General features: G+C 39.7%; 2 protein-coding genes across 2 annotated transcripts in view; one reads left to right on the top strand and one right to left on the bottom strand.

Annotated features, from left to right (window-relative positions):
- Positions 1-4,339: 4,339 nt before the first annotated feature.
- On the top strand, positions 4,340-20,479 carry ace (angiotensin I converting enzyme (peptidyl-dipeptidase A) 1). The gene is made up of 24 exons (XM_033984430.2): positions 4,340-5,055; positions 7,468-7,726; positions 8,697-8,840; positions 8,914-9,105; positions 9,173-9,270; positions 9,348-9,517; positions 9,989-10,212; positions 10,568-10,712; positions 11,053-11,151; positions 11,483-11,605; positions 11,673-11,878; positions 12,635-12,771; positions 13,062-13,220; positions 13,803-13,890; positions 13,969-14,112; positions 14,674-14,865; positions 15,520-15,617; positions 15,812-15,981; positions 16,470-16,693; positions 16,786-16,930; positions 18,109-18,207; positions 18,718-18,840; positions 18,944-19,137; positions 19,977-20,479. Exons 1-24 carry the CDS (start codon positions 4,819-4,821, stop codon positions 20,162-20,164), a joined length of 3,858 nt encoding a protein of 1,285 aa, XP_033840321.1. The 5' UTR covers positions 4,340-4,818; the 3' UTR covers positions 20,165-20,479.
- A 263-nt stretch (positions 20,480-20,742) lies between these two features.
- Positions 20,743-22,829, bottom strand: part of itga3b (integrin, alpha 3b) — a 33,152-nt gene continuing 31,065 nt past the window's right edge. The window contains exons 25-26 of the mRNA XM_033984431.2: positions 22,604-22,752; positions 20,743-21,835 (exon numbers count right to left, since the gene is read on the bottom strand). Coding sequence (XP_033840322.1) covers positions 22,642-22,752 — 111 coding nt within the window. The 3' untranslated portion in view covers positions 20,743-21,835; positions 22,604-22,641. The remainder of the gene's footprint in view (positions 21,836-22,603; positions 22,753-22,829) is intronic.

Here is a 22,829-nt window from a genome sequence, read left to right as displayed (position 1 = left end):
CACTGACTATCACTGAGCAGATTGTGTCAATCTATGAATTTTTCCATTTTAGTCATAAAATTTGGCAACCTAGAAATGACAAGCTCATACTTGGTTCTGACCGGGGAACTGGCTTGAGGACCAAAACACAAAGAGTAAGATCTAGAATCTAATCATGATCAGATCCTGAAGTTCTGATGAGATTTCCATATGGTGTTTCAGGGCTTAAATGCAGCTTTTCATTCAAACACACACTTTTCCCCACCCACTCCTCGTACTGATCACCTCGCCCATGCTCTGAGTGACAGCTGGATTCAACAGCTATAGATACATTTAATACCTTAAAACATGGGGGTATCTATGTTTTATCAACTGTTAAAAATGTTTCCTCGGTGACTGAGGGGAATGAACTTGAAGTATCTCTGAACGTGAGCGTCTGTGCCGCCCTGTTCTATCTTGACACTGATAAACACCAATCAGTTTGGTTGATAAGCGGCCTCTTGTCTGTCCTCCATTATCACGTGTATTGATTCTTTTTTGTGTGTTCGGCACAATGTGAGGGCTCATTCACCTTCTAATACTCCAGATAACTGCCATTTCTGCTGACACAAAGATCATTCAGCAATCTCTTATGTTTAATTATCACAAATGTCTAAACGGGCCAGTTGTACAAAAGCCTGTGCATTTAGTTCTTATCATTGTTCAGAAAGTATATTATATAAAGTATAAAACTGTACTCAAAATGTGAATGTGTGAGGAGGATTGTCAAAAAGTTTAAAATCAGATACTAATCGACACACACAGACTAGTTTACACCCATGGACCACTATGATAAATAAAGTACAATTATTTAATGTTGAAAATGACATTCTACTGTCTAAATAATGAATCATCCTCGTGGTATCTGAGCAGTTGGTCGTCATTGTATTAAATGTTCTATTTTGCGTCAATATCTTTCTAATCATTGCTTAAAAAAATCTCTGGAATATTTATTATTTGTAAAACGAATGTGGGATGGTTTCTTCTTTCAAATGTAATCACAGCCAATTATTCTCAAGCTAGTTGGTCTACAAGCTGCATAATGTAATGTATAACCAAAAATATCATTGCCCTAGTTCCAGCCCTGTTAAACTTTTCACAAGTATCAAAATTATTTATAGAGGACTACTTTATAGACTGTCTGCCATCAAAAACATACTTATATGTTTTGTTTCATTCACACATGTTTGAGTAACCCTTTTGTATTACTCTGTACACATCTCCAAAGCTCAAAAGGCAATTCCAGGGTTGAAATGATCCAAATGATTCTAGTGAAGGTGTATGGAGTTTAAAAACACAGTGGAGCACTTCCTGTATCACCACATGATGACATCACAAGGTTGAACAGGACGTTTTCTGTTTGAGAGAAGAACTCAGCCTAATTATCCAGGATTTGTGTGTTAAACTTGCATGAACGAAACAAAACCTAAACTCCAGGTCTGTTTTTGATGAGGAAACAACATTATAACATAGATCAGAAAATAGCGTGATATTTTTAATAAATGATGACTATTTATTTAAAAACGGGCCGCACTAGAATTGAAATAGGGATAAGTCCTTGGGTTATTTTTGTTCTGCCCAAATGAACTACATTTCAAAGCGAACACGTCACGTCATATTTGTGAATTTTCAATAAACCTTGTACGAGCTTCATAAAACAACCACCATCATATACAAACATATTCCTACAGCACTCGACCTCACTGTTGGGAGGGTTTTCAAAAGAACAAATAACAGTTAGCGAGCGTTTCCAGATACTACGTTCGAATTACCAACATTATTTTGCTTTTATTATCCCTGTCGACAGCTTTAGAGTAACGTGGCATGCGTCGCCGCCTCACACACACTGTTTCAGGCTGTTTCCATGGTGTTGTCCATTGTCCCCAGTTTGAAGATTGGATGTTGCAGGCTATCACTGTCTCTCCACAGTTGACAGACTTCCATTAAAGGGAAAGCCAAATTCAATTATAGCTCTGAGCGGCGCAGGAAGAGACCATCGTCAAACACAAACACACCGGGAAGTCTACATGTGACTCTTTCGATTATCTGTGGAAAAGCCAACTTGGAAACAATTGCAAACTCTATTGAACCACCTGCTGCCATTTAATGAACTTGAGCAAAACTTTTTATAAGGGCAAGATTGTCTTCTATGTTTTATGGGAAAGCAAGAAAGGAAAGAAAGACTGAAAACAACACTGGTTATGATCAGTTATGCTATTGGTTACCACACCAAGACATTGCAGTATGGCATTAAACTGATATATCTTGTTTTTCTTTTCATTTCAGGTGTTTTAATACTTTGAAAAACCCGCACTCTTACTGTAAGCAGGGTCGTCGCTCCATAGACCTGACCTGTCATTCATTTGGCCATCCGGTATCCTCCTTATCTACACGGAGATAGATGACTTTAATACCATACTATGAGACATTTCAGGAAAACCACAAACATCTCCATGGACACAAACATGTAGCACATTCTCCACCACAAAAGTTAAATGTTGCACCTTTAATATAATGGTTTTCTTCTCACGGTGGCAGTTCATTGTAATGACAGGACAAGATGGTGGGTAAATGCAGAGCTGAGGTTTGTCTCCTGGAGCAGTGAACTCACCCTGACCTCTCCCCAATCATCTCATTGCGGTAATGACTTGCCCTGAAGGCCGCGGCACTGATTAAACCCATACAGGGCATTAACACAGTCTAAATTTCGATGGTCATTTACATATTTCACTGCCCGAGTTCAGTCCCCAGCGTCAGATATATTTCATTGTGAACAGTGCTTATCTGCACCAGAGCCCATCTCAATTACATCTTTATTAGGTCCAGAGGGGAGGTCTTATCAGCGGACCACACTCCCATTTATTCTGCCATTCAAGCGGCTATCACTTTTAGATTATAGCGCTGTTTTATGCAGCCATAAAAGCCATAAATGCTAATCTAGTTTACATGTGAGGTTCCAGTCTGTGGCGAGAGTCCTGATTAAATAACAATGTCATAAACACATTTGCTTCAATAAACAGGCTTTGAATATTGAGTGCTTATTGTGCAACTCGAAAACCTTGATATAAAATCTAAAACCTGTTTGACACTTGTAATGTTCATGTATTAAAAGGAATTGAAAGGTTCAGTGAAATTTTGTAATAAAAAGTAACAAGCTTGAAACTTGGCAGAACACAGAGTCATAGTTCCAGTTGATCAATAGAATTTGTCGCTAGTTTTATATTATAGTAGCTTTTATTGAAAATGAAATACAGAATGAGACCAGGCACAAAATGCTGTCTGAACATTAACACAGATTAAGAGTGCAATGGATGTGGTTAGCTGATTAGTCATTATAATCTAAAGAGGATGTCAACACTTAGTTTTCTATGTGTTTCAACACTGCTGCCAACACACAGTCTCTTTAACAATCAAGTGATGATTAACAATCACTGAAACTTTGCTATAAAGATTAATTTGAGTTCTGCATATAATCCATCATCCATAAATCTGAAGCTTCATGAAATCACATTTGACAACTGTTCTCTCACGGCTCGCACTCGATGAGAGATGCACAAAATGTGGTTATCTTGAATGTGTCATTAATTCAAAACATGTTTCGTATCTTCCTGCACAGCTGTGTGATAGATTTCTACTGACAGAGTAGATTTATTGTCGTAAAGATGCTTGGCAAGTGATCACAAACCTCAACATGATGACTCAACAAGAAACTGCCTCGTCCTAAGTTTCACTTCTAATCATAAAGTAATGTTGTAACGTAGTGTTAAGTTGGTATGAATAAATGCTTCATAATGAACAAATAGTTTATTAAGAGTTATTTAGGCTTAATCACTACCTATTAGCCAGAAGGGCCGATAGCGCAGACTGGCAGCCTTGTTTCTGCCAGGACTGCCCCGGCTACAGCAGTAATTTTCCACCATGGATGGACTGAATGAATAATGACTACAGTGTAGCCCTTTGAGAGACTTTGATAAGCTATAAGGCATTATTATTACTATTATTAAGAGTTCACCATAACTACATCAAGTCCACTCTAGGGATTAAATTAGAAACATGTGATTGTCCCTACTTCCCTATTCCCTCTAGTGTCACACAAGAAAACCACCAAACTCCTTGTCCCGGTGAATACATAAAGTTTATTCAAAACTTAAAGAGCCTGCATGTCTTCTAAATGAACAAACAACCAAATGAACAGACAATCCAGCCACCTTGAAATGAACACAGGGAGAACATAAAGGCCACACCCCTGATTAACAATGAACTTCAGGTGCGGAGAAAACAGGGAGGCAGCAAACAAAGGACTGGAACACGAAACTGGACTGGGGATAAACAAAACAGGCAGAACTGTTACATCTAGACCTCCCTCTGTCTGTCCCCCTTCCTCCACTGTCACTGCGCTGAAGGAGGGCAAAGTCTGCACACTCTCTCCCAGAGCTCTGGTACAGCTAAAAGGAGGAGTCCTCACTTGGCTGCAGACCGCACCACTGTGTCATATCTAATCTCTCACTCAAACTTGGATGTGATCGCAGGCACGGGCAGCAGCAACAGCAGCAGTAGAGAAGTGTGTGAGGGGAGGGGAGGGGAGGGAAGGGGAGGGGGAGGAGGCGAGCACAGAGAGGCAGAGATGTCCAGTGGTGTGAAGTGCTAAGGCTGTGGGCTGGCTCTAAACTGGCACTTAAAAAGAAGATTGCACTTGGCTTCTGTGCATTTGGGAGGCAGGAGCAGTGAAGAGAAGGACAACAGAGAGGAGGTGCACTTACTTGACTGGCATTTTCTCTTCATATTTTGGTGGGTTCTGTCATGATGGCCACCAGCGGAGACAGGTCCTTGCGCCCTCTGCTGCTGCTCCTGCCAGTCCTGGGACTCTGTGGAGCTCTGCCTACAAGCTGGTTGCCGGGGAGCTACTCAAACACAGTAGACGGAGTGTTGGCTTTTCTCAGTGACTACAACCGCACGGCCGAGGAGGTGCTTTACTACAGCGTGACGGCATCATGGAACTACAACACCAACCTGACGGAACACAACTCACAGCTGCAGGTAAGAGCCGGGGTGAGGAGGGAGCGCCCGACCCTCCGTAGACCAGGGAGGTGCGTCTGCCAAAGGGTCCTCCGGCGCCGCACTCTGCTTGACTTGGATCTCTCTCTTCATTCATCCCCCTCCAGAATGACATGCTCAGCTTCAGCACAGGGCAGCCAACTAAGCTTGTGTCTAGAAATATAAAAGAGTTCAAAAAGCCTGGGGTGTAGACTTATGAAACTGGGAGGGCATCAGTTCAGAACAGTCTGGTATTTGCTTTCACCTATTGTACAGCACTGCAAATCATGAGCATGGATGGTTTAAGATCTGCCCAATGTAGGAAAAATATTAATACAAATTTGAAAAAACTAAAAGTAACTGCAATGGTAAATATGTAAAAGTCTCTGCATTTATAATATCTACTAACTAACTCCAAATTTGACATAAAATAGCTCTAAAATAGCCCATCCATCCATGGAGAGCACTCTAAGTTTTTTCTGAGAACTGTCTGAGCACAGGGAATGTCCCGGGACAGTTTTCCATTTGCTTGTTTCGTGTGATTAACAATCAACAATTTTGTGATATAAGGCTACACAAAAATACATTGAAGTGAGAGGAAAAAACAAATTCAGTGGTTATTAAAGACATCTTACCAAACAGATCTCACAGACCTCATAGGATCTGATGCATGAAAAGAAATCCTGTAATTGAAACTGCAGAGGTGTGGATTAGTGTCATCCAAGTTAACAGTCTCAACGTGCAATTTATGTTTTCTAATACGCCCATTGTGTAAATAGCTCTGTAACAGTCAGAGAACGTGCCTGGGTTGTTTCTCAATGCGCGTGTGCTTGGACAGCTGTCACAACAGGACGTCATTATTCCACACACTTTAAACAGGTGGAGACGTGACCCCCGACTTGCACTGTTCCCTATGCTGGTCTGCAGAATGTTGTGGGCCAGAATTTGGAACCAAGGAGAACTTGGGTTGGGCAGCTTGATTGAACTAGAATTCATGTAAGGTGTCAAATCTGGTCCAAGTCATTGTATATTCACATAGCAGCTGAGACATGGTAGGTCTGGAGGTAACAGTAGGGATCAAACAGAATAAAGATCACATCATGGGCTGCTGATTAGGCTGAATAGAACATTATGCATTCACTGTCCTTTGAACCCTAATGCCTCCAGCTCCTTTCAACTCTTCCATCAAACTGGGGTCCACCAAATTGGACAAATGGTAGCACGTTGTATAACTGTAAAGACCATAAGAAACTATTTATCTTTACAATGTTGTAAGTGTAATTATCTGACCAGACAAATGGGGTCAGGGTTGCAGTGGAAAAAAGCAATTGAGCGAAAGACAGAGATTTAAAGAAAGAGACCAAAGGTCAGAGTTTATTCACTGTCACCAGTGTTTTTGTGAAATAAAGGGACAGATAAGAAGAGCTTTAATGTAGGTTAACTAGAATTGTTATTTAAAATTTTATAAACATGACCTATCTATGTCCCCAGATATGCTACTCAATACAGATATGCTAGTGCAGCCTTTGCAGCTCATGAGTGAATTCTGGAAGTTCTGAGCTTTCCCATGAGGCCTGTCCATATACTGACAATGAGAAAGATGTTCATGTGTCCTTTATATGCAGCTTAGCTCACTGGGAGCCCAGGTTCAGTTATGATTGTAGTTCCTTTTTTAAACTGTTACGAGTGCAGGCTACATACCCTCCCTTTAATGGAAGCACCAGTGGAATGACAATGCAGTACCTGTTTTGACCTGATTTAAATAATGATGTCAGGATAAGATGGTGAATTGGCTCTACATAAGACTAAAGTGTGCCTGGAGGGGCTTAAGGTTCAGGTTGTTTTAAAGACATAACCTCTGCTTGTGATTAAGAGGGCTTTGAATAAACATAGATTCACCAAGGCCATAGCCCTCTTTCTTCATCATGTGATTATCTTTGACCTGCCACAAAATCATACTTTTCTGCTAAGGAGAGAAATCTGTGAAGTATTATCCTTGAGCATGAGCTATGATTTGTCCTTTTGTAACTCACAGGATATTGATGCCTGAGGAAGTGTTGAAACAGCGGAGGGAAACATATCAAGTCACAAATGAAAACATGATGTAGTATTTACAGAGTATAAAGCTGGAATAACAAGAGAGTACAGTTACAAAGAAGTGGATGAAGAGAACTGTCCATTTGACACATAGATAAATATATATACAATGTTGAGAAGCAGCAGAGAAGTGTGCTGTGTCAGGCCTGGTTACCTTAAGCGTGATCCCGGTTTGTTCCCTGCCAAAATGAGTGACTGTAAATCGTCTGATGTAACTCTTGAGAAAAGCAGACAGAATTCTATTATGCATGTTATGCACATTTACAGTAGACATTAACAACAGACACTTCTAACACCTCATATTCTGTGTTTCCTCAGGTCCAAGCTTCCATGGATGAACAGGCCTTTAGTGAAGCCTGGGGACAGAAAGCCAAAAGCACATTTACTACTGCAGTGCTGGATTCTCTTCCAAACAAACAAGACAGGAAATTATTTGACAAGATAGTGGTCCTGGGACCTGCCAACCTGCCCACCACAGACAGACAGGAGTACAACACAATCCTCAGCACCATGGACAACATTTATTCCACAGCCAAAGTGCATCCACAAGAAAACATTAGCTGGAGTTTGGAGCCAGGTGGGTTACAAATCTTTGGAGTAATGAACTGCAAATTACACAATGCAAAAGTGGTACAGATGGTGAATGATTTTGTGGGAGAACAACAAAATTATCAAAGGGAAGTAAAAAAAAAACGTTAAAAAACTGTGTTTTGATGTTATCACTTCTGAGAAAGTGGACAGGATGGGCTAAATGACTTGAGAGCTTTGAAGCGGAAGTCTTATGCATGTACCCTAACGTGTTGCGTGAGGAGCCATGATTTAAGCTACTTTTTTACCCTCACAAGATGTACTGAGAACAATGGTTATGAGCTTTGTCAGCATAGCACAAGCTGTCAACACTAGCCCCAAAACTCTAGGTGTTGAAATGATATGACCCAGTGCCTTTAAAATGCTATGAAGGTTCCTGTATCCATTTTTCAGTCCAGCGTGGAACGGGTTTAGTGGAAGTATGTGGAACAAGCCTCACACAAACATTTAAGACTGGACAATGGCCACCTCTGATCACCTTTATTTCCTATTCCTGGGCGTAGAGAACACTTTGTTGTCCAAACAGTTACGCCCCTAAATGGTAACAGAACATTAGTTCTCACAATTTTGGAAAAAAAGGAATTGTTATTTTTGTGACAAGTATTGCAGTTGTGATTAAATTCATGATATGTTTAAAAAGTAGGATTCTGCTTATTGTAAAAAAACTCCAGGAGCATTGATTTTAGAGAGAAGACTGAAATATGAACTGATAAACTAATACAAGAATCTCATACATTTAGAGCATGTTTACAGAGGTCCAACCTAAGCTAACTAAAGAGTTTGCTATGAAAAGACAGAGAGAGAGTTCAGCTATGAAAGACAAGGACATTCTAAGATCTAAATAACTACATGTGGTTTTTCATAACTGTGCCAACTCAAATTACAATTTCGAGATGATTGTGGTTAATTATGCACATCCAGTTTTGTTTTTACTAATCAAAGTATTATGTGCAATGCAGAACTGACACAAATCATGGCCACATCTAGAAGCTACAAGAAGCTCCTCTTCGCCTGGGAGGGCTGGCACAATGCATCCGGAGTTCCCCTCAAAAAACACTACCCAAGATTTGTGGATCTCAGTAACAAAGGCTCTGTAGCTGACGGTAAAGATTGATAGATGTTATGTGAGTACAGTTTTAACAACAGGATTAAATTATTTATTGGTGTTCTAACTAGGTTTTGCTGATACTGGAGCGTACTGGAGGTCTTGGTATGAAAGCCCAACCTTTCAAGATGATTTGAGGAGCATTTACAAGACAGTGGAGCCCCTCTACCTGAATCTACATGCGTTTGTGCGTCGCCAACTTTACAACCTGTATGGCCCGAAATATATCAACCTCAAAGGGCCCATTCCAGCTCACCTCCTCGGTATAAAAAAGTATCTTTTTATGTGTTGGTGATAAAGTAGTGTTAACCTATTTTTGATTACCTGTAGGAAACATGTGGTCTCAGACATGGAACAACATCTATGACATGATGATTCCTTTTCCAAACAAGCCCAACCTGGATGTGACAGAAGAAATGGGCAAACAAGTAAGAACTATTTGAAGTAGTAATTAGGTCAAATGCTATAACCCGCAGTGATCATGTTCATTATGTGCTACTTGCAGGGCTACAATGCCACCCACATGTTCAGAGTAGCTGAGGAGTTCTTCACCTCTCTGGGCCTGGAACCAATGCCACAGGAGTTCTGGGATGAGTCCATGTTGGTGAAGCCTGAAGGTCGTGAGGTGGTGTGCCACGCTTCAGCCTGGGACTTCTACAACCGCAGAGACTTCAGGTGGACAACTGGAAAAGAGTTACATTGTTACTGACAGCAGCAAAGTTAGCACGCAACGTGTCAATAAAGTTATAATGGACATACAAACACAATGACATTACCAGGCTGTCCCCTGGACATAGTTAAGTTTAATGTCATATTGTGAAACTGTCCAGGCAAAGCAATATCATCTCCATGGACACAAGCGGGTAGCAGAAGTTACACAAAGTTACATATTGCACCTTTACCTATAGTAATATTCGACATAGCTTGGCAGCCACAAATGTTAGCCAACAATCAGAAAGGACAATTAGCATTTCAGCTAACCTCTTAGCAATGTCCACTTATTTTTACCCATAATGCCACTTTTTGAAGCATGTGCTTAGCTCAATAATAAAGCTAAGCTGTAAATAGTAAATATTAGCATACTGAGCTAAGTAATTGGGATCAGTCTGAATGTGAAAGTTACCCTAAGCCTGTTTACCTGTCCAGGATCAAGCAGTGCACCACAGTGACCATGGAGCAGCTCTTCACTGTGCACCATGAGATGGGACATGTGCAGTACTACCTGCAGTACAAGGACCTGCCTGTAGGGTTCAGGCGCGGCGCTAACCCGGGCTTCCACGAGGCCATTGGAGATGTGCTGTCCCTGTCTGTGTCCACCCCAAAACACCTGCACACCATCGGACTGTTGTCCTCCAGTACATCTGACCCAGGTAATGGAACCAGCTCTACAGCACACAGTACATGCAAGGATGCACATGGATGAGGGAGGGTGCAACTAATTTAGTAAAAAAAAAACCCCAACACATTCCACTATATTTAAATAATTATTGCACATCACTCAAAACTGGGTCCATTTTAGATTTTGCTTACCACCATGACACTACTGCTGTTGTATAAGTTGTCTACTACTACTACTGCAAATAGGTCTACCAAAAGAAAAAAAAAACTAAAACTAAACTAAAACTAAAAAACTAAACTCTAAAACTAAATATATAGCCCACTAAAGTGCTTGGTGAAATGCCGTTGTCAGTGTCTATTGATTTAAATCATGTTTCATCCTTCCAGAAACTGACATAAATTACTTACTGAAGATGGCTTTGGAGAAAATAGCTTTCCTTCCCTTTGGATACCTCATTGACCAGTGGAGATGGGACGTTTTCAGCGGAAATACACCTGCGGATCGTTACAACTATGACTGGTGGTACCTCAGGTGGGGTTATATTTATTTTTATTATTTGCATTTAGTTAAAGTGTATTGCCTTTGGTTAGATATTATTTTCCAGTATCCATACATATTTCCACCTGGTGTGACTTATCCTTTACAAGTCTGTGGTCAAACTGGCTGCCACTCAGACTTGAGAGTGTTTATGTCCCACCATGTCTGGGAAAAGGCGTAGCAGACGAGCCCAGCTGATCCTTAAAACTTACATAAAACATAAAAAGGGAAAATCTTTAGCCTTAACATGAGCTATTTTCCATGACTTACTGCATTTGAAAAGTATTCCAGCCAGAGTATTCTTAACACATGTGTTTTTGATTTCATTTTGTAGAACTAAATACCAAGGCATCTGCCCACCCACCAGACGCACAGAAGAGCACTTTGATGCCGGCGCAAAATACCATGTCCCTGGAAACACACCATACATCAGGTAGTGTCCCACAATAATGAAATACATAAGTCCTACAGGCAATCAAGTGTGGGCATGGAGATTTAGAGCTGTGGTTTTTATGTGACTTGAGTGAAAAATGGAGGTCATTTGGGAGCTCAAGTATTGTGCTTGCTGTAATCTGGAGTGAATAACTGGCACTCAGATGTAGCTGTACAATATAGGCATCCTAATTCTTCAATAGCAGAAAACAGCACAGACAAGAAAAGTTTTTGATCCCATTTGCATTGATTCACAGCACAAGAATGACAGTCTGCATTATATCTTATGCTGAATTATTCTACTTATTGGCATATACTTGCTCTTCCTCTAGGTATTTTGTCAGCTTCATCTTGCAGTTCCAATTCCATGAAAAACTTTGTGCAGCCGCAAAACACACAGGTCCACTGCACACGTGTGACATCTACCGCTCAAAAGAAGCTGGAGCCATTTTAAAGTAAGTAATTCAAAACAAAATACAAGTTTGTGTATCATATAATTTATCATTTTTATTGTCATTTTAGGAAAGTTCTTCAGGCAGGATCTTCCCAGCACTGGGAGGATGTTCTAATGGAAGCGTTAGGCACCAAAAAAATGGATCCTACTTCACTCATTAAATATTTTCAACCCATCCTCACCTGGCTGATTGAACAGAACAAGGGTGAGACTCTAGGCTGGCCCGACTTTGACTGGACTCCCCCTGTTCCTGAGGGATACCCGGAAGATATTGGTAAGTAATGGTAGCAAAACTATTACTTTTACATTTTTTGCCAGTTAGAAAAGAGAAAAAGGAAATAAAAAGTAGACTTCTGTCCAAACACCAGTCATCAAATCATAAAGAGTTACTACACCTTCACTAACTGCTTTTTTAATAATAATACATAAATAATTATAATTACAAATAATGAAGTAATTTACATTTTTAAACATTATTGTGTGAAATAGCATTAGGTTAAGTTTGATTTATTAATTAACAAGGTATATTGTGTTTTTTCCAGGTATTTAGAAATGAACTACTGTATATTATATAATCAAATGAAAAAATCTAATCTAAAAGACTTTATTTATCCCCAAGGGGAAATTCAGATTGTAAATCTCCATGTTATTTAGTGTAGCGTCCATCCTGTTGAGTGTCTGTTGCTCCACTACCTCAACCAGAGACTAAACTACGTCCTATAGTTGAACCAGCCCTTAGTTTTTCTATTCTTCTAAGATCTTTTTTGTGACATTTGTACATTTATCATTCGGAGCCCTTATTTTTCAAATAATCACAGCTAAGTACAGGGGATGTGGGTGTGGTTCGGGGTAAGTGAGAGCAGGAATTTTCACTCAAGCCTCAAATGTAGGAAATGATGAAGTTCAGAAGCTAAATAAAAAAATACTACCGTAATTGCTCTTTCTGTGAGTGGAGTTTATGTCTGCATCATCTTTGGATCTTTGTGTATAGCTCTTCACACTTCCAGACATCTGTAATCTCTGTTGACAGACAAGGAAACGGATGAAGCCAAGGCTAAGCAACTATTGGCTGAGTACAACAGCACAGCAGAGGTTGTGTGGAACGCCTACACTGAAGCTTCTTGGGCTTACAACACTGACATCAATGAACCCAACAAGCAGGCCATGGTGAGACCGCCTAACTGACTGGACAGCACCTTAACACCATTCAATCTTCATCCTCATCACTTGATTCTAAATAACCAATTATGAATGACTACTGAATGCTGCGATCACTTTGCACAATAAACACCAAATCAATAATAAATAACTAAACCAGTCTGTTTCACTTTTATGTCTCTCTCTGTGTAATGCATGCCACTCTCTTCACCACTGCCAACCGTTCATCTATCATTTGTATCGTTTTGTTGTTGTAGCGTAAAAGTAGAAGGATTTAAGTGTGCATTATTATTCTATAGCTCCAAAAGAACCTGGAGATGTCGGCCCACACGCTGGATTACGGGAAGAAGGCGCGTCAGTTTGACACCACTGACTTTCAGGACGCCCAGGTCAAACGCATCATCAAGAAACTCAGCGACATCGAGAGAGCTGCACTGTCTTCTCAAGAACTGGAGGAGGTGTGCAGGACAAAAGAAATGACTCGTGATCATGGTCCAGCAGTAAATTAATAATAACCTATATTAGACATTGGAAATGAACATCCTACTGATAATAATTAGTCATCTACTGAAAATGACAGTTTTGGTACAAATTTAAAGAACTGGGTTTCAGATTACCCATATCTGCAACACACTCTCCCATTCAAAAGATAGAATATTTAGTTTTGAATAGTTTATTGTTATGGTAACACCAAATTTTTCAACATCCATCCATGAAATCCATGAATACTGATAAAAGACCGGACTGGAGTACCAAGATATTTGCTCAAAGTTTTCAAAAATACTTAGATACAGCAATTTATATTTTTCTTTTGCTACTTATAAATACATAAATCCCCCTGTTTAGACTGATAATTCCCTTCTGCTAAGGTGAAACTGCCATAAAATATACTTAATTAAGAAGAAGCTTTGTTAAAATGTCAGCAGTAGTAGGAAGAATGACAGAAAATATCAAAAACATACACGTTAAATGACGATTCAAAACAGATATCACAGCATTTTAACTACATAATTGATTGTGTGAGGTTGTTGTTTCTCCAGTACAACAATCTGCTGTCCAACATGGAGACCAAGTACAGCGTGGCAGAGGTGTGCAGAGCTAATAAAACGTGCCATCCCTTGGACCCAGGTAACTACACAAGCTGTATCTGCGGGACTGGCTCTGAAAACTGATCCAGTACGGCTGACAGTCTGCTCCGTGTCGTAGATCTTCAGGCGATCATGGCTGAGTCCAGGGATTACGATGAGCTCCTGTTTGCTTGGAAAGGATGGAGAGACGCTGCGGGCAAAGTCATCCGTCAGGACTACAAGAGATATGTGGAGCTGGCCAACAAGGCTGCCACACTCAATGGTATGACTTTATGAAATATTTAGGAATTTGATTGTTAGTGGAGTGAATGGAGCTTTGTAAATATTTCAACACTTTGAGATTTTTTTACTGCACATTACTGAAGACTTTTCTCTTTGTACTTATTGAGTAACTGCTAGAAATATTGCCACAATCATTAGTCATAAGAACTGTATTCATACCGATAACAGCAGAAGCAGTGTCAATGACCAGAGTAAAATCTTCTTGCTACTAGAAAATTCAAGGTGCACTATGTAACTTTTCAGGTAGAGGGGTCTAGCACCTGCTTGACGAGTTTAATGCCATACCTTGGAACATTCCAGGCAATACAAAGACATGTTCAAGGAGGCAAGCAGCAGATATATACCCTTTACAAGAAAAGAAACATTGTGCACCTATAAGGAATCAAATAAAGTCAAAGAAACTCCAAGTACTTAAATTTTCTACTTCTACTGAAAAGAAATGTACTTTTTCTGTACTTGTATTCACCATTTTCTATCACATTATATAAATTAAATGTAGAAAATATTGCTAATCTCAGCGTTTCCCTGGTGCTACATTCAGGTCACAGTGATAACGGGGCATTCTGGCGCTCTCTCTACGAAACGCCCACTTTTGAGCAAGACCTGGAGGCTCTGTGGAAAGAGCTAGAGCCACTCTATCACAACGTGCACGCCTATGTCCGCCGCGCGCTCTACAAGAAGTACGGAGCAGAGCGCGTCAACCTCAAAGGACCCATCCCTGCTCATTTACTGGGTAATTCAAGTCACCATCTTAAAAGAATCGCTTGCATTCACGTGACGTCATAACATCTTTATCAATTCCTATAGTTTGAAATTGAGCTGGAGAATTAGCAGATTTTATTGACCTACTTTCTGGTTAATATCTCTGTAAATTCTGGGTCTATTCATATGAAACAAAAACTGGCACAAAGTTCAACACCTTCCCTGTCAACATATATAAACAAAAGTGACATTTTTTTGCACAATATCTTCAGCCATTGTGCCATTATTCAACTCCAAAGGCATAATTGTTGTCAGTTGAAAAGACAACATGAGATTATGACATATAACAAGTCAATCCCTGACAAATATTGATATGTAAGTTACAAGTTTATGGATTTTTACTTTGGATATTTCTTTCAAAACACATCCTATTGTACACGTAAATTTAGGCATTTTGTTCTGGAATTTCAACCATTCTAGCAGTGTTTATGTATGCACAAGCCCAAGTCTCCACACGGGTTTAACCAGGATTTGAATTGCTTTCTAAGGCGTCAGGCGTGAGATTTTGTATGACAGTTCCACAGGGTTAGGGACTGAGCACACACACATTCACAAATCCAACATTCTTTCAACAACGCAATCATTCCTCTGCTCCAAAAAAACTTTTTTTTTTGTTTGCTTTTAGGGAACATGTGGGCGCAGACGTGGTCGGGAATAATGGACCTGGTTATACCCTTCCCAGGCGCCACACAAGTTGACGCCACCCCGGCCATGGTGGCTCAGGTGAGGAGAGGTTACATAAGGCTCCACAGACTTAAATACGTAACAGCTTATTCATTGTTCACCTTGAGTTTACGAGGCTGAGGGTCAGTTGAGTTCAAGTTAGAGTGAATAATACAATAAAGTTATATAAACATTTGTGGGATGGACAATGGCCTGAGTAATACATACCGGTAATCACTTTTTGCCTTTTCCAGAAATGGGATGCACACAGAATGTTTAAAGAATCAGAGAAGTTCTTCACCTCTCTGGGTCTGATGGAGATGCCACCAGAGTTCTGGGCCAAATCGATGCTGGAGAAACCTTCTGATCGCAAAGTAGTGTGCCATGCGTCAGCATGGGACTTCTACAACAGAAAAGACTTCAGGTACTATATATTGAGAAGTATATATTGTTGCCAAGAATTTAAATTATGTAGAAATATGTAAAAAATATAATAATAATAATAATAATAATAATAATAATAACAATAATAATAATAATAATAATAATAATAATAATAATAATAATAATAATAATATAGCTTTATAGCTGTTTAATTATATCTGTATATAGTATGTTCTACTATATACTATATATACTATATATACTACTATGTTCTATTTAATTCAGTGGTTCCCAAACTGTGGTATATGCATGACCTGACATAGATACCCTATGCAGGCAGGGTTTTGAAAAAAAAAAAAAACCCAAAAAACAAGCATCTATCTTTTCAAATGTTACTTACTTAATACATAAGATGGGAAATTTCTGACCTAATAATTTGTAAAAATAAATCTTTGTAATGAGACAAAAAAACAATTTTGCATATTTCTAATTTGTCTTTCATGTATTTCTCTGTTTATTTGAATGTAGAATCAAACAGTGCACAGTGATCACCATGGACGACCTGATCACTGTGCATCACGAGATGGGACATGTGCAGTACTTCCTGCAGTACAAGGACCAGCCAGTATCCTTCCGGGACGGAGCTAACCCCGGGTTCCACGAGGCCATCGGGGACGTCCTGGCTCTGTCCGTGTCAACTCCTAAACATTTACAGAGCATCGGTCTGCTGGACAAAGTGGAAAGCAATCCTGGTCAGCGACATTTACTGTTTGTTCAATGTAGAAAAAAAGCAGAAAAAGGAACCTGTCATGGTTAATGCTTATGCTATGTTTTGTTGTTCCAGAGAGTGACATTAATTTCCTGATGAGCATGGCCCTTGATAAGATTGCCTTCCTGCCTTTTGGTTACCTCATGGACCAATGGAGGTGGAAAGTATTCGATGGACGCATCCCACCCACAGAGTACAACAAAGAGTGGTGGAACCTCAGGTAAAGACCTCCATCAGTCAAAGGGTTCATGTTTATTCAGGCTATTTATATGTTTGATTCATTGGTGCATGTATTTTTCTTCGTGCTGCCAAGGGAAAATGTTTAGCAGCCCAGATAAAGGCTTAATATATGTGGTAATCAGGACTGCACAATATCATTTTGGGATGTTTGATATTACTGTTAAGGCAATATTGAGATTATTGCAATATTTTAAGATATACTTTTTGACACAATAGATTGAATGATATATATTATAATATAATACTACTATAATGATACTGTGAGGAAACACGGCAAAGATCTTCTTATTGTTTATGTTCTGAACACAAGGGCTACCGTAGGCCGTAACCCACACCAAAACAAGCACAAAACAACAGCAATCTCAATTCAGCAGAGCCAGAGTCTCCAAACTGAACAGTAAATGACGACAGAACCTTCACATCAACGTGTCGGCATAGCAACCAAGTGTCGACAGCAGCTACTCTAACCCTAACAAAAGGTGTTAACTCTGAACTAAACACAAAATATCAGATCATTACAATACAATATATTATAATTTACATAACCAAGACATAGAGATAACCAAAATAAAAACAACAATAATAAATAATAATAATAAATCATTATTGAGTTATTGTGATATCAGTAGTATGCAGCACTAGTGGTAATATATGTAGTCTGTAGAATCTGTTTTGGTTGCAGTAGAGGTAGTATTAATGTAGTAATTTGAAAATTGTGCAAATTTGTTATTATTATCATCATCAAATCATTCAAAAGGTACTGTTTTATTGAACATTTTTGCTTTATACAAATAAAACTACAAACAAACAAAAAAACACAAAACACAGTGCAGCATATTACATCAGCAAATGAATAACATAATAACTCGATGAGATGAATCTTATCAAATGCAGCCTTTCCGACAAGATGGAAACAACAATCAACACTTACTGGCAGTATTACACCAGTACGCTTTTCATTTTCAGACAGTCAAAAGGTACTTTTTTACCACTGAACTACATACATGATATCACATAAAGGCGGCTTATTGTCCCCCTGCCTTTACCTCAACACCTTTAATGTTTAACTTTTGCTGAGTAGAGATATTCGAACATTCCTGTAAATGTTTATCACTTTAAAAACAAGACTGTAAAATGTTTATGTGCTTATGTCCTTAGAATGAAGTACCAGGGTCTGTGTCCACCTGTCGTCCGGACTGAGGAAGACTTTGACCCGGGTGCAAAGTTCCACATCCCAGCAAACGTGCCATATGTCAGGTACACACATGCACTATCACTGTCACAGTTCTGCATGTCCTCCCTGTTTTCCCTGCAGCTGCCTCTCGTTTTGTTATTCAGCCCAGGGTAGTCTATATATACTGCTTCTGTTCTCTCAGTTCTTGCTAGATTGTCAAGAGCAAAATTCAAGCTCATTTGAACTTGCATTTATATCTGTTTGAGTTACCTGTTCCTGAGTTTATTGGCCCAGCTTGTTTCCCTTATTGAATCCCCAGTGTGGAAGAGATTTCCGTTGTTGTTAAAATAGACATTATTCCTCAGTTGTTTAGTCCCTGATTTACCATATTCTGAATTACCTACTTAAAGGACACTTTCTGTTGTAGTTTATAAGACATTTGACTGTTCTTTGTGTTGCATTTGAGTCCAGTTTACCTGCGTGACAATCACCAACATTGATTCTTCCTTCTATATCTGCAATGGTGAATCAGTGAGAGTCAATCAGAGGGCAAAAACATAATGTAGTCTTTGTATCTTTGTATCTGTCACCAGGTATTTTGTCAGCTTCGTGATCCAGTTTCAGTTCCACAAAGCTCTATGTGAGGCAGCCAGACACACTGGTCCTCTTCATACATGTGATATTTACCAGTCTAAAGAGGCTGGGAAGCTTCTGGGGTGAGTGCACTGACCAGTATGTCATTATAGGATATGTGAATGACAGTACCACTTTCATTTTGTGTCATTAAATGTGATCCCTCTCTTCTCTCACCTCCTCCAGTGACGTGATGAAGCTAGGATTCAGTAAACCTTGGCCTGAAGCTATGGCCATGATCACCAATCAGACCAAAATGAGTGCCCTGCCGCTCATGGAGTATTTCCAACCCCTCATCACTTGGTTGGAGAAGGAAAATGCCAAGAATGGGGATGTTCTTGGATGGCCGGAGTATGACTGGAAACCCTTCGTGACGTCAAGTGAGTTTGTCTGAGTTTATATAGATGAGTTTGTCCTGTGTAGTGGCTTATAGTGAAATGGATCCCTCCTCTTCTGTTCTGCTGATGAGACCCTGTTGAAAGGTCGTGTGCAGATTAGATTGATGAGGTTCTTAGAAACAGGAAGAAGTGAGAGCTGAGGCTGCGTCAGAGAAAACAGTGTTCTTTGAGAAATTAGACATGAACCCAAACTGGATTGAAATGTAGCTGGTTCATACACAGTGACCACAGAAGAGTGGTGTTATATCTGCAACAGCATGTGTGTGTTATAAATATAGAATAGTGCACTGCAGATACTCGTGCACAAATTATTTATACTGTTCTCTTCCATGGGTCACTAACATAAAAACTGGGATGATGGCTGTGTAACTAGTGTCACACAAAGAGAGTGTTTATTTGAAGAACATTATTACTAACTTTAGGTGCATTACGTACCTTTTCTAATGGAACAATTGGCCACTACTTTACTTTACTTTACTAAGAACACTCCACAGTATGGGACCAAACTTATCTCCCTCACTCACAGTAAAAATTCATACGTTGCCAGGCGTTTTTAGCAATAAAACACCTGTAATCAAGGACAATCAAGAAAAGTCACATAGTGCACCTTTAAGCATTTTTTTATAACAGGCACATTTAGTTTTATAGAGAGAACTTTAACTTAAACTATCAAGACAGAGGAAGAAAAACATAATATATTTAACTTTCATATGATAATACTAAAAAAATTGTGTGAATTGTGTGATTGTGAAACCGCTGCTCTCTTGTAATGGAATGATTTCAGCTGTGTTGTGTAACAGACATTCTTCCCTCTCCCACAGACGCTAAGAGTAAAGTGGATTTCCTCGGCATGAGTCTGGACAGCGCTGCAGCGGTGGCTGGACAGTGGATTCTGCTGGTTGTTGGCCTGGTCCTCCTGATCGCCACTGTTCTTTTAGCTTATAAATACAGGAAGTCAAAAAAACCTGAGAAGTCCATATCCACCCTAGAGCTCAAATCCACATCGTAGTTTTGAGGGTCCAACAGCCACAATAAACCACCTCAATGTGAATATTGTCAGTGTTTGTTTCACCCACAGTATGTATATCTGATCACATTTGCTTTGAGTTTGCCTCCCCAGTGTTGTATATTTATTCTGTACGCAGTCAGATTATTTTGCCTATGCAATGAACATAACTATTTTGTAATTTATTTGTAATATTTGAATGTTTAGGTGGAAATGCATCAAATGAATGTTTGTAAAGTCTTTAGTTGTGAACATTTTTTAATGATGTTTTTGTTCAATTGTTTGCATTTCTAATAAAAACACTGTTTATTTTGGTTGCGTCTGTCTCATTGGATGTAGTGTATAGTTTATTAGGTTCACATTTAGATCAGATGGCCTTCCTAGCAGAATTTTCAGTTCAGTCGAAAAAATGTTGCTCTGGAAAGTGGTTCATTAGTAGAATGGCATGCAACAGCTAACCGCCCACTCTTATATAACTTAGTGCTGTTAATATGCATGTTGGACAGTGGAGAAGTGCATTGGAATGAATACTACTAACTACACCCTGAAAATTTAGTTTCAAATAAATCACAGTTATTTTTACAAACAGTTTAATTCCGCTGAGTGTGTACAGTAAAAAACACCATCTTTACATTGGTCAGTCACATTCCCTTTTTACACCAATGGAGTAAGTCCCATAACGGAATAACTCTGAAATGCAACACTTGTTCCACAGAAATATTCAATGACTTTCAGTGCTATAGGCTGACCTCAAAGGGGGCCACGTTACCTTGGAAACGGTCCAAGTGTCACCGTTCCTTCCCATAGAAAAAACTAAAAGCGACAAGACGGAACATGTAAGACAACACATGCGTTTGTGAAAACAGCACCGTTATTTACATTTACAACTGTCTGAAGTACCACAATCTTAGTTCAATATTATTCAATCCAGTGTCACGACTTCCTGTGTGTGAAAGCATAAGGATAAGGCTCTGTTGAAACAAGTCACAAATAAATAGTACAAAAAAATTGACTTTAAGATACGGGTCAAATGAAGCAACCCGTTCATTCAAAAAGAGATAAAAACATGTGCCTGTATGTTTGCTCTGTATGTGATGGTGGCACAACAAAAAAAAACCCAAATCTCAGTGCCAGATTCCTACTGCATTTGTTGGTTCAAGAGTCCCACAGTGCCAACAACCACTAACCGCAAAATGATGAACTTTCAGTGTACAATTATTCACTCGATTATAGGAAAAGGCAGCCATTATGTCTGGAAACACATTCAAATCTCCAACAAAAAATAACAAAATGGACTATTTGCGGTTCAAATGTACAACACTGCATTTAGTTAAAAAAATAGAAATTTCAGTCTCTTTTACAACAGATTCAGTATATTGCACTGAAAAATTCAATGTCAAAGTTGGTCCATTTCAGTCTATGTGGATCACTCGTCATTATAATGTCTTTTGATGGCTTCTATACCCATAGCTTAGCATTAGCGCGAGTGTCCTCTAAGCCCGGGCCTCAGTAGTAATGTCACTGCATCTCCGTCCAGCTGGTGATCCAATACTTCCTGTGCGGCTCTTCCGGCTGATATCCCAGATTGAGTTGATAGCGTTCGGCCCGGCGTATTTTCACCCCTCGGTGCTTTGGCATTATGCGGTAGTAGACGGCTCGCTTGAAGAACCCGAGCTGATGAGTAAGAACACAGAGGATGGTGACATTTCAGATGATGGAGAGAGGGGAAGCTGTGCTCAGGAAGATAGAGAGAAGCACTTTGAAAAAGACAGACTGAGGAAATCATGTTAGGAAACCCACAGTGAGCAGAGCGGATAGGAGAGTTGATATAGGCAGGAGTTAGATACACGGAAATGTTGATAAAAGGTGAGAAAAGGTTAGTGACGGGCAGTTGGCAGGTCAGTGGATGGATGAGGTGGGCTGCATATTTCTGAGTTAATATTTTCTTTATCATCAAATTTAGGGCTGACTCAAGATTTATATTGTTTGAAAGTGCACTGCGTAACTTTTCTGGCACAAGGTCCAGAACCTGCTTGTCTCTACAGAGAAGTTATTGCTTTTGTCTGGAATGTTCCACTGTATGGCATTTTTTATTGCAGGTGTTTTATTGGCCAAAAATACCATAAAAACATGGATTCTTATTGTGAGCAGGGTCGCCTCTCCTATCTAACCTTTTAGATTTGACCTGATGGCACCACCATGGGGATAGATAAGTTTAATGCCCTACTGTGGAACATTCCAGGCAAAGAAAAAAAATGTCAATGAAGACAAGCAGTTGCAGAACCTCCACCAAAAAAGTTACATAGTGCACCTTTTTTGCTAAAACTCTAAAAGATGACTATTTAACATAAAAGCATTTGTGTTTAGCCCATCTACGTAGCACCCGTCCCAGACAAGAGAACCACACCCAGGAGGCAGAGTCTATAGTGCGGGCAGCTTTACCCAGATGCCCTGGTATGTGCCCTCCACCACAGGAGGGGTCAGTAGTCCTCTGTCAGTCTCTCTGTCTCTGAGGGCTGGATCTTCATCTCAGCCTTCTGCGCCTTGGCTTCGTACATCTCTCTGCGACTGGCCCGTTGGAAGAAGCCGCACTGGTGGAGGGTGGGAGGGGAGGAGGACATGATGAACGTGTATGAATGAAAAAATGGAGGACTAGTGATGATGAGAC

This window comes from Periophthalmus magnuspinnatus, chromosome 19, assembly GCF_009829125.3.
Source record: "Periophthalmus magnuspinnatus isolate fPerMag1 chromosome 19, fPerMag1.2.pri, whole genome shotgun sequence".
NCBI lineage: Eukaryota > Metazoa > Chordata > Actinopteri > Gobiiformes > Gobiidae > Periophthalmus > Periophthalmus magnuspinnatus.
Note: the sequence above shows the minus strand (reverse complement) of the source record. Positions and strands in the feature narration are given on the sequence as shown.